Source organism: Octopus bimaculoides, chromosome 23 (assembly GCF_001194135.2).
Source record: "Octopus bimaculoides isolate UCB-OBI-ISO-001 chromosome 23, ASM119413v2, whole genome shotgun sequence".
NCBI classification, from domain to species: Eukaryota; Metazoa; Mollusca; class Cephalopoda; order Octopoda; family Octopodidae; genus Octopus; species Octopus bimaculoides.
In genome coordinates, this window is record NC_069003.1 from 32,017,369 (window position 1) to 32,028,669 (window position 11,301).

The 11,301-nt window shown below is 36.8% G+C and overlaps 3 protein-coding genes across 3 annotated transcripts in view; 1 reads left to right on the top strand and 2 right to left on the bottom strand.

The window, feature by feature from the left end:
• Nucleotides 1-2,999, bottom strand: part of LOC106873746 (dnaJ homolog subfamily C member 21-like) — a 34,148-nt gene extending 31,149 nt beyond the window's left edge. Inside the window, 1 exon segment of the mRNA XM_014921243.2 lies at nt 2,594-2,999. Within this exon segment, the coding sequence (XP_014776729.1) occupies nt 2,594-2,690 (97 nt within the window). The 5' untranslated portion in view covers nt 2,691-2,999.
• A 153-nt stretch (nt 3,000-3,152) lies between these two features.
• On the top strand, nt 3,153-5,873 carry LOC106873745 (mediator of RNA polymerase II transcription subunit 17). Its single transcript, XM_014921242.2, has one exon. It carries the CDS (start codon nt 3,252-3,254, stop codon nt 5,115-5,117), a length of 1,866 nt encoding a protein of 621 aa, XP_014776728.1. The 5' UTR covers nt 3,153-3,251; the 3' UTR covers nt 5,118-5,873.
• Nucleotides 5,874-9,353: 3,480 nt separating this feature from the next.
• The window catches only part of LOC106873748 (MRG/MORF4L-binding protein), an 8,038-nt gene continuing 6,090 nt past the window's right edge, over nt 9,354-11,301 (bottom strand). Inside the window, exon 5 of the mRNA XM_014921246.2 lies at nt 9,354-10,480. Within this exon, the coding sequence (XP_014776732.1) occupies nt 10,452-10,480 (29 nt within the window). The 3' untranslated portion in view covers nt 9,354-10,451. The remainder of the gene's footprint in view (nt 10,481-11,301) is intronic.

An 11,301-nucleotide genomic window follows, 5' to 3' on the forward strand; every position in this document is an offset into this window, starting at 1 on the left:
TATATATAAGGGAAGATGTTCCCAGTACTTGCATTCATTTAGATCCAGGGACAGAGAGAACTCCACTTCCCTGTTGCACTTTCTCTGGAGACTTTGTGACCGCCGAGACAAATCACTCAGCATCAAGCGGACTATTTTCAACAGCACGCCGCCATATTCACCCACCACTCCCAATTGCCATCTGTGCCTCTACGAAAAACTATACATATATGTATATATACATATATGTACGTCTCTTTCACTGAACTCTAAACTCGGCTTGCGAAGACCTGTTGGGGCAAGCGAAAGCGAAATCGTGATGGCGCCTGTACCAGTGGAGGACTAAGAGCACCGTCCGAGCGTGATCGTTGCCAGAGCACCAGCTGTCTGGCTTCCGTGTCGGTGGCACGTAAATAGGACCATTTGAGCGTGATTGTTACCAACGTCGCCTTCCTGGCACTTGTGCCGGTGGCACGTGAATAGACATTCGAGCGAGATCGTTGTCTCGGGTTCGGTTCCACTGCGTGGCACTTTGAACCAATGCCTTCTACTATAGCCTGCGGCTGACCAATGCTTCGTGAATGAATTTAGGAAACAGAAACTATGGAAGCCCCTCGTAACGTGTATTGGTCTCCACCACCATCACCACAGCTTAACAACTGAGTTGGTTTGTTTACGTCTTCGTGATCTAGCGATTCGGCCAAAAAGACCGATAGAAAAGTACGGGACTTGAAAATAAGTAGTGGAGTCAATTTTTTCAAGGTGGAAGCCCAGCGTAGCCACAGTCTATGGAGAAAATAAAGATACATGCAAACAATATAAGTTCACAGCGGGGAAACTTCGCCAAGTTCACACAGCAGAATAAATTATTTTGCCATGAATATGAACTTCCTAAACAAGGAAGTTACAAGTAAGAAATCCTTCATCGTGGAAAAAAGATATAAAAGTTTAGAACCTTCACTAGTTATTTCGGTGGAATTCTGCTATAAGCACCCCCTCATAACTTACGAGGGGTGTATGAAAAGTTTTGAGCCTTGAAGTCTTGTACCTTCCTCAGAAGTCTTGAACAATGTTTTGTTTATTGGGGGCTCAAGACTTTTCATACACACCTCGTATTTTATTATTTATTTTGAATTTTCATAAAATTTTTGAAAATTTCTGTTCTACACACGGGAATTCAAACAATTATGCAACCCCACCCGACAATTTTTTTTCTTTTAAGGGCTATCTAGCTGTTATTTTTAGTACATCTTAGGACCATCTAATACCCTTCTCGTTTCTCTCTCACTCTGATGTATTGATGTTTTTCGATATCTTTCTCCCCCTTAAATACAATTAATGGTCTATTGCAGGGGTTTAAACAAAAAAAATTCGGACTGTCCGTATTTTAAACTCTGAAAGAAGAAAGAAAAAGATCCAAAAAATTTTTCTGTTAAATGTATTTTCATAATCGTATAAATTCCTGTGTAGAACACAAATACACAAACATTTACTGAAAATTCCGAAAATAAAAAAAACTTATGAGAAGTTATATGGGGTACTCAAAACAGAATTCCGCCGTTGTTTCCTAAATATTGTATGCTAGAGAGAGGCAGACAGAGAGCTGGCTGTCCATTAATCTCCGAGGAAACCCATCTCTGGCTCCAAAAAATAAATCGCGCTTCCAAACAGTGATTGTTACATGACCTTTTAGTTGGCAAACCCTTTACAAATATAGACGTGTACATGTGGAGGCAGAAGTATAGTCGGATGCAGTGCACGATCTTTTCAAGCTACCAATACGTTTGTAAACTTCGACTCACATGTTCTGCCTGTTACGCAATCTGTTGACATATCACAGTCGCACACACAGCAGTGACTTTTCGGTCGATTAAGCCATCGTCGAAGTCCTTCCTTATCAATAATATTCTTGTTAAAGAATAATAAATATGTAGGGTAACCCATCAGATCAATGTAAAATAATTTTTATCATAACTGAACAAACACACACACACACATATATATATACATACACACACACACCGCACGCACACAAATTTATTTATTTAATATGAAGTTATCGAACACGTATAATAAATTGATTGTGAACAATTCTTAACTGGAATGAAAATAACACGAAAGTAAAGAACGATCTGTAATTAAATGACGGTTGCTGTTGCTTAACAGTTTTGATCAAAAGAATACCAGCCGTGACCATCCCGTCAATTTTTCTTGTTTTACTATTTCACAGACATTATTTATCCTGTTCTTGTTTTCTAAGAGGGTAGATTGTGACATGAAGGTTTGGTTTCTATATTTAACAGGACGAGCGAACACGTTAAAGCTCCCAGTCTTCTGTTAGGTCTTGTTTAGCCCCCAAATTAGCCTTAACTGAGTAGATCTCAGCTGTTCCAGCTTTGGCCATCCTATTCCTTTTTCTGGACCAATTTATTCAATGTCCCGTCATTATATTTTAAAGACAGCTATGTTATTATGAGTGAGAACCGGCAGCTATTTCTAGCGGATCGAAATTCCCTGTGTGGAGGCAAAATATCTATATAAACAATGAATGAAAAAGACATGTGGTACAAAAAGAATGTGAAATACTACGTCTGCTCCCATAAAAAAAACTTACCTGGATGCCATTTCAGAGCAAGCTTTTTGTAAGATTTTTTTAATTCCTCGTCTCCGACATCGAACGGAACTCCAAGTACTTCGTAATGACATTTCATGGTAAAATCAGCCGAGATCGCCCAAAAGCCTGGCTTCTACTGATCCCAAACAATTTCTTCAGATTCACAGGAAGTTCTCGGTTAGATTTCCGGAAAAAATTTTGATAGACAAAGCCGACGAAACGAAATATTATTCCTGTGTTGTTTCTCTATAATTTAATAAATCTAACGATGTTTGTTAGTTTATAGCAATAATTCATTGTTTTTTTATTATTTTGTGAAATAATAGAATTTCTTTGATTTATTATTATTCGTCCCTGTTGTTGTTATTATTTTTGTTTATCTAGGTCAACCCCTATTGAGCAGATGTATCATCGAAGACGTTTCATCCCTTGCGATCCCATTTTGGAGGAGTATCTAAGACAACACTATCTAATGTGTCTCACTTCATTTTTAAATGATGGGCTGTAGTTTGAAGCAGATTTTACTGCTAGTTGTAACAGTTTGAACGACCACGTAGACGCTTCACCGTAACTTCGTAGATGCCTCTGTATTTCACTTTGGTGATTAAAAAAGCCGAATCTAATCCCCCAATCCAGATTTTGTATTAACTGAACAAAGATGGCGACCGGCGAGGTTTCTGTTAGTGTCGAGTCAATTATTGAACAACAAATCCAAGAAGTTTCATTTGATGGGCAGGAATTATGTTTACCGCCGCTTTCTATGTCAGAAAACCTAACCAAACTTGCACATAAGATCGATTTTTACCGAGATGAAAGTGAAGAAAAGGGCAAACCAACATCGGAAGGGGAGAAGGAAACAGACGAGAAAGTGTTAGCGCCATTCCAACCTTCGCTGTGGCCGTGGGATTCTGTGAGGAATAAACTGAAGATCGCATTAACTGAGATAAGTGTTCTTAATGATGTTGTTAATATTGCAAAAGAAAGACGTTATATGATTCTTGATCACGTAGTTGGTGAATCTAACGAGTCTCGCGTGGCAGTTCAGCTCTTGGCAAAAAAGCGGAGTTTGGTTTCGGCTGCAGCTGTTTTGGTCGAGGGAACGGAACGTCTGAAAAAATCACAACAAGAAACAAGTGCGAGGACTCAGTCTGACTTTCACATAGAACTCTTAAAACTTAGACATAATTGGAGACTAAAAAAAGTTGGAAATACCATTCTTGGAGATTTCAGTTACAAATCTGTTGGTTCCAGGTATTGGCAGAGTGGAACGTTCGAGGTTGTTAAAAGTACGAAAGAGATGGACAATATTGATTCTATTTCTGGCACACCGAAAAGTTGTCTTGAAGTAATCATTCCAAGTGAGTTAGAAGGTGTTGCTTACGTAAAAATTGAAGTGAAGACTTTCCCGGAATTATCAGACCTGACAAGTGTAGCTCTGAAAATGCCAAGTGGATTATGTCCCGTTCCTTCAGACACATATTGGCATCAGAAATTGGAAGTTGCTCAAAATGTTTTGTTTTGCAAAGAACTATTTTCACAACTGGCTCGAGAAGCAGTACAGTTGAAATCTCAGGTACCACATATGGTTGTTGGTAACCAAATCATTACGAATATATTCCCTGGTGTCCAGCTCTCAATTGTATTGTGCCATTACAACGACAAGGATAAACGTGTTACTTCTCTCAAAGTGGATCACAACCATGTTCTTGAACATTCTCTTCATCAGCTTCTCCGAGAAGCTCATTATAAAACTATCAACCATTCACCCCCACATCCAGTCACTGTCACATTGGGTTTGAGCAAAAGGCGGCGACTTGCTGGGCCCCATGGTTACAGTCGCCAGGATCTTACAGAAATGACGGAGAACGAAACGCTGCTGGAACAAATAATACAACAGACAAAGCATGCTGTGCTTCGTAAACGTGTCATGGAAACAGTTGATAGGATGGCTATCCACGTACCTGATCCTCAGATTTCTACCCACTGGAGCTGTTTAAACAGCAGTCTTGAATCTAGTGTTAAAATTAATATAACTTCTCTTGGATATGAGATTAACAGGACATCGTTGGTGTTAGAGATTGGCACTGACACTATAAAAGCAATCAGTAGAGACGGAAGAGTCAGCATATTGTCATTCGAGCCCAAAGAATTAGAGGATCTGCTCATGTGGCAGATTGCTTTCCACCATTTAGCCATAATCGTATTCTTGAGTAAACTAATGGGGTGGCAAATTTTATCAAGTAGTAACTGTGTTGGAGTTGGACAGATGGAGCCTTTAGGTACTGCCTCTTCTATTACATTGGGGTCACCTAAAGGGGACAAACTGGTGTGCATTCGGAGTGGGGCTGCCACAGGTCAGCATGTATATATTCAATCTTTACCTCATTCTTATGACAGTTCAGTTGTTACAGATCCAAAGTGGAAAAACCTGGAAGGTTCCTTTCAGGAAGTGAACCTTGATAAGCTAGTCGGTCGGAGTTTTATAATCAAAATTGAATTTCTCATGGCTACGTTAATGTCATAAAGCATATCAACTAAAAACCTCTGGATATCTTTCTGCAGTGACTGACTAACGTGTCAAACCATGTTCCAATTTTTGAGATGATGGCACTAGTATGAAGGATATTATATCATATCAAATATTCTTAATATTGTATTTCCATACATTGATTAGGATTAAGTATATCTCTATTGTCATATAGTAGCCATCAATGTCATTCGGTCCAAAATCCATGGATGCTGCAGTTTATGCTGATCTGGATTTACTGGTGTGAAAAATCATGATATTGTAAATATATCCTTTTGAAATTACTCACAAAGGACAAAGATATATAGACGTGTCTGTATGTATATATATGTGTATGTATATACATATATATGTATACATATATGTATGTATACACACACACACATATATATATATATATATATATATAGGTATGTATGTATACATACATATATGTATACATATGTATGTATATATATATAATGTTTATGTTTAACTCGATATATTCCATGATCATTATACATATTTAATAATATCAATACAGTTTCTGCTCTATTGGTATTTTCTAGAGAAAGTTAGGGGTGTTTTATGTTGTTGGTTTTATTTCCCTTTTTTTTTTTAAACTCACCATAAAGAAATTTATAATTTCTGTAACTTTAAACTACAAATTCCTTTCGGAATCATCACATGCTGGTAATTAATAAATGCTGCAAAAATGGTAATCTAGAAGACTGGATGAAAGTGTCAATGGAAGCAATAAACCAGTGCATTTGGTGTAATGTTTTGTTTTATTTTTTAAATTCATTTTCTTCAAGTTTTATTTTAATTTTATTTTTGTCTGAACCCTTTAGCATTCAGATTACTCAACCAAATGTAATGTGCATTTATTTACATTGTTCTGAATTAATCATGCATTGTTTTGTAGCTTCAAGGTCTTAATGATGTTTATTGCATATTTTTAGAATTACTGTTTTGGCTAAAGAGTTAAAGCAGTGGTTCTCAACCAGGATCCACACAACAAAATGGTGAATTGGGGATCCACAATAATATTTTAAGGTCCCCACTGAAAAAACTTTGCTCTAAATGTATTTATTGGTATGCATTACAAGAAACAGCTAGATTTCTTTCTCTAACATTTTACATAGTTCAACCTGCAGAAATTAACGTGTGAAAAACAAAATAGGAATTTTGAAAGCAATTTCTATAAAATTAGTTTTTATACATAAAATAGCTATGGGGATCCACCTGGATGATATAGTAATCAAAGGAGTTTGATGGATAAAAATTGTTGAGAGCCCTTAAAGTAAAGTATAATTTTATTAAAAATTGTATGCTGAATGTCATTAGATAATTCATTTTCAGTAATTGTCCTGTCTGTTGTTGTTGATTACTCTCTGATCAGCTTTGATTAAGCTGAACTATGATCAGAGATGTTCCAGCCATGGTCTTGTTGTTAGGATGTTGCACTCACCATCACAAAGGTCATAGTTTTGATTCCTAGATCAGTGGTGTGTTATGGTCTTGAGCAAAACACTTCATTTCATGTTACTCCATTCCACTCAGCTGTAACCCTGCAATGGACTTATATCCTGTTCAGTGGAAATAATGGCCTGCCCACCTGGCCAGTGGGGTAACATTACTCGATTGCTGCAACGATGCAAGGAAGCACATTGTGATCAGCGGTGTATAACCACATTTGATAGTCTGGTCAATACAGTGATGGTGATATTATCCAATATGTGCCTTCACTTTTAGTACTGTAGGCCAGTGGTTCCTAGCCTAGGATCCAGGATGGTTGGATAATATCCATAATCTCAGTTGGTCATGCTTGGAAATCCAGCCAGAAAGTGTAATGTTGGTTGCTTCTGACAGGACCCTATGGGGAAAGTGCCTGAAGATTCTACCCCCATGACTTTCCCAGGAATAGTGGGTGGAGAAGATGGCTTGATTGATGGATGGAGAATGATCGCTTGATCAATAGATGGATATCATAAGGCATTCATGTCTGTCTCAACAAACCAATAAGAGTGTCAGTAGTAATAACATTTTTACTAAAGGTACAAGGCCTGAAATTTTGGGAAAGGGGCCTAGTCAATTACATCAACCCAGTGTTTAACTGGTACTCAATTTATCAACCCTCAAAGGATGAAAGGCTAAGTCGACCTCACCAGAACTTGAACTCAGAATGTAAAGATAGATGAAATACTGCTAAGCATTTAGCCCAGCATGCCACCTTAGTGATTCTAGTAATAACATCTTTGAAATCATCAGATATGAAATTTAAGGATGTGTACTTCAGGCAGAGTTTTGAAAAAGAACTTTATTCCAAATAATGACTGAAAGGCTGGTTCAATATTAGGAATTGGAGTAAAGTCTAAACAAATTTTGTGATTAATTCCTACTTTGAACTCACCTTATATTCGTGAATTTCCATTTGGTTTTGGTACAATATCAGGGGATACACACTTGCTACCACAAGGCGCAAAATGCTCTTATATATCTTTTTACTTCCTTCAGTCACTGGACTGCGGCCATGCTGTGGCGCCACCTTGAAGGGCTTAGCCAAACAAATCAATCCAGTACTTGGTTTTCCTTTTTTAAGCCTAGTATTTACTCTGTTTGGTCTCTTTTTCTGAATCACTAAATTATAAGGGCATAAACAAACCGACACTATTCATCAAGTGATGATGAGTGACAAACACAAAGGCACACAGTTTCTGCCTACCAAATCTAAGTGCGAAGCTTTGGTCGCCTCAGGGCGATAACGGAAGACACTTATCCAAGGTGCTATGCAGTGGGACTGAACCCAAAACCGCAAAGTCACACCTGCGCCCTGTTCAACCATTTTGCATAATTTTACAACTATTAATGAGAAAGATATGAATTGGCAATTTGTGAGCTTCAACGTGTAAATAATGTATATTTTCTTCTAAATTTATTGGTTTATAAAATTTAAGACCACCATTATCTTCAACGTCAATATTTCCATCGATAAACGCAGTAACGCAGAGTTATCCCTCTTTACGTGCAATTCGCAACTTGTACATTTCACTCAAGTGATATAAACCCGACGACGATGTATATTTTTGTCAGGTATATTACAAGGAGCCTCTACATAACGTGTCGACCTGATAGCAGACGTCAAATGTTAATCGGATCAAACATTTATAAAGAAGAAAGATACGTTAGATAATATTCTAGGCATATTAAGAATAAAAAATATCAAAATAAAATCAATCATTTTCAATCTTTAGTTCGCCCACATCAGATCTTATTTTTTATATTACATCTGTTACGTTATGTTTGTAGCTTCTTGTTGTTCAATCCTCTATAAGCAGAACTAATACCAAAAGCCGTCCAGTTGTGACCACCCTACCTTTATATAGAATCGATATTTTCTACTTCTGCAATACTTTTTCAGTATCTGCTGTAGGCATGTTTTTTTTTTCTTTTCATATCCACCTCCAAAAGTATTTGATTATTGATCTATAAAGAGATATTTGATGAAATATGGGGAAAATTAAGGGAATCTGAAGAATTGCCTTTTGTAAGAAATGTCACTAAGAGTATCTCCACTTCTCACAGCATATGGAGAATATGCTTAGAAGGTTTCTTGTCAGGATTGTGGGGGTAAAACTGCTTTCTGCAGTTAACAGAGATAAAAGTTTGAGCACAGATACTACTCTACCTGGTACTTAGCCATCATCTGTCTCCTGCTCTCTTTTGTAATCTTGCTGTCTCCCACTCTCTTTCTCTCTCTCCAGCTCTTCCTTCAGGCTGGGTAACCATGTGGCACCTTTATAACAACACACCCGTTTCTGTCCTCATTCCTGATCTCTCTCTGACTGAATAACTCTGAACCTCCTTCAATGCCCTCTAAAAGAAATTTTGTCTTCCAAGTTACTTGGTGACCCTGCCAGTGCTGATGCCACATAAAAAGCAATTGGTTCACACTGTAAAATGGTTGGCGTTTGGAAGGGCATCCAGCTGTAAAAACCATACCAAAACTGATCTTGGCTGTGCTGGTTCCAAGTAAAAAAACACTCAGTCCACTCTACTGGGTGGTTGGTGCTAGGAAGAGCATCCAGCTGTAAAAACCCTGCCAAAACAGACACAGAAGCCTGGTGCAGGTTCCTGCCTGACTGGCTCCTGTCAAACCATCCAACCCATGCCAGCATGGATGGCAGACATTAAACGATGATGATGATGGTGATGGTGGACATAAAGTTTTAGAAATATGACACCAACAACAAATTGTTTAATTTCATTTTATTGTCAGAACAAAAATAAGTGAATTCACATAGACACATACACAAAAACAAGATACAAACAGATATAAAGAGACAATAATTAGTTTATTGGATTTGGTGGGGGGGGGGATACAATTTACAAAGAAAATAATTCATGTGTGTGTGTAGGCGCTTTCTACAAGCAAAAATAAGAGGGAATTGTTTGGGTGTCTTTTACAGACAAAAATGAAGGGAAATGATAAGTGTTTTGTCTCTTTTTTTTTTTTGTTCCAACAACCATGAACAATGGGAAAGGATTGGTTTATTTAAAGGTCTTTTACAAACAGTATCCAAATTACAAACAAGAAATGATTCTTTTTAATATTTCTTTCAGTCTTTCACAAATAGTTTTCAATTCATGAACAAAAATAAGGGGAGATGATTGGTTTGTTCAGTTGTCTTTTAGAAACATTATCCAACTATATTGTTTTATATATATATATATATATATATGTATGTATATATATATATAAAATTTTGATTTATTAATTTTATACAGAATGATACCTAAATGTATTGATGACGGTATAAAAACTGAGTTTCTCTTGGTAAGTAATTTAGGTCAAGCTTTTCATTAAAAAAAGCTTTTATTCATTAAGTCTGTTTGGTGAGAAAACAATGCCCATACTCTTCTAGGACATTGAGGTTTTATAGAACCATGAATGTTATAAACTACCAATTCACAATGTTCAGATTTCAGGATTTTTTACCTTTCCATTCATTATTTTTTTTCTTTTAAATGCAATTATTTCATTAACTGACGACCGACCAATAAGACAGACACAGAGTACACTCTCAATATACCTTACTTCTAGTTAACCTATTCCAGAAGCAACAGTATTTAGCTGATTCCAAAGACACCTGTGTCCACGTTGAGAAGCAGCCATCAGGTATGTATGTAGGTAGTAGTAGTAGTAGTAGTAGTAGAGTAAGCCCACATTGAGATATGCTCATTGGTAGTAGTAGTAGTAGTAGTAGTAGCAGTAGTAGTGGTCAGCATTTCCTGCCAGTCGCTGTTAACAACACTTAAAGAGCAGAGCAGTGTGCTTCTTTTTCTATCATGTTAACTGTGTGTCTTGTTTGTTCTAGCACCTATAATAGAAGATGTACCAGCGCCTCCAAGGTAATCAGAGGTGTGGAAATAAAGCTGGTTAATTACTTCATTAAAATACATGAAATGAATTTACACAAAGATCTGAAGTGATTCAGATGTCTCACAGTCGGTAAAATATATTGAAGAGAAATATCTTGTACTGTACTGGATACGTTTTCGTGTGTCTGTGCATGCATGTCTAAGGAACATCATTGTATATAATAAAATACAATTCTGATGCTGACTTAAATATTGAGGAATGTCTATAGTAGACCATTCATTTTACCAATATATATATATATATAGATAGATATTATTTGAAACATTTTCATTTGGCCCTAGAACATTATTAAGTTGCATGGGCCAAAATTAAAATTTTAAAAATAATATGTGTAACTCCTACTAAACGTGTTTGTTAGTCTACTCACTCGTATACACACACACACACATATATATTCTTTATTTCTTTTATTCTGTTACTTGTTTCAGTCATGTGACTTTATATATATAAAGTCTCTACACTCTCTGAGTGGTTGGTGTTAGGAAGGGCATCCAGCTGTAGAAACTCTGCCAAATTAGATTGGAGCCTGGTGTTGCCATCCGGTTTCACCAGTCCTCAGTCAAATCGTCCAACCCATGCTAGCATGGAAAGCGGACGTTAAACGATGATGATGATGATGATGATGAAAGTGTATAGAAATCTTCAAAAGAATTCTGGAAGTTACCAATATTACATTTAGGACATAATTTCCTTTTAGTGTATCAACAAATATCACATTTATTTTTTGAAGTGGTGTTTCACAAGAAGTGAAGAATAAAT

Bases quoted from the DNA above. Each gene is read 5' to 3' on its own strand.
- LOC106873745 (XM_014921242.2), top strand. From the start codon at position 3,252: ATGGCGACCGGCGAGGTTTCTGTTAGTGTCGAGTCAATTATTGAACAA.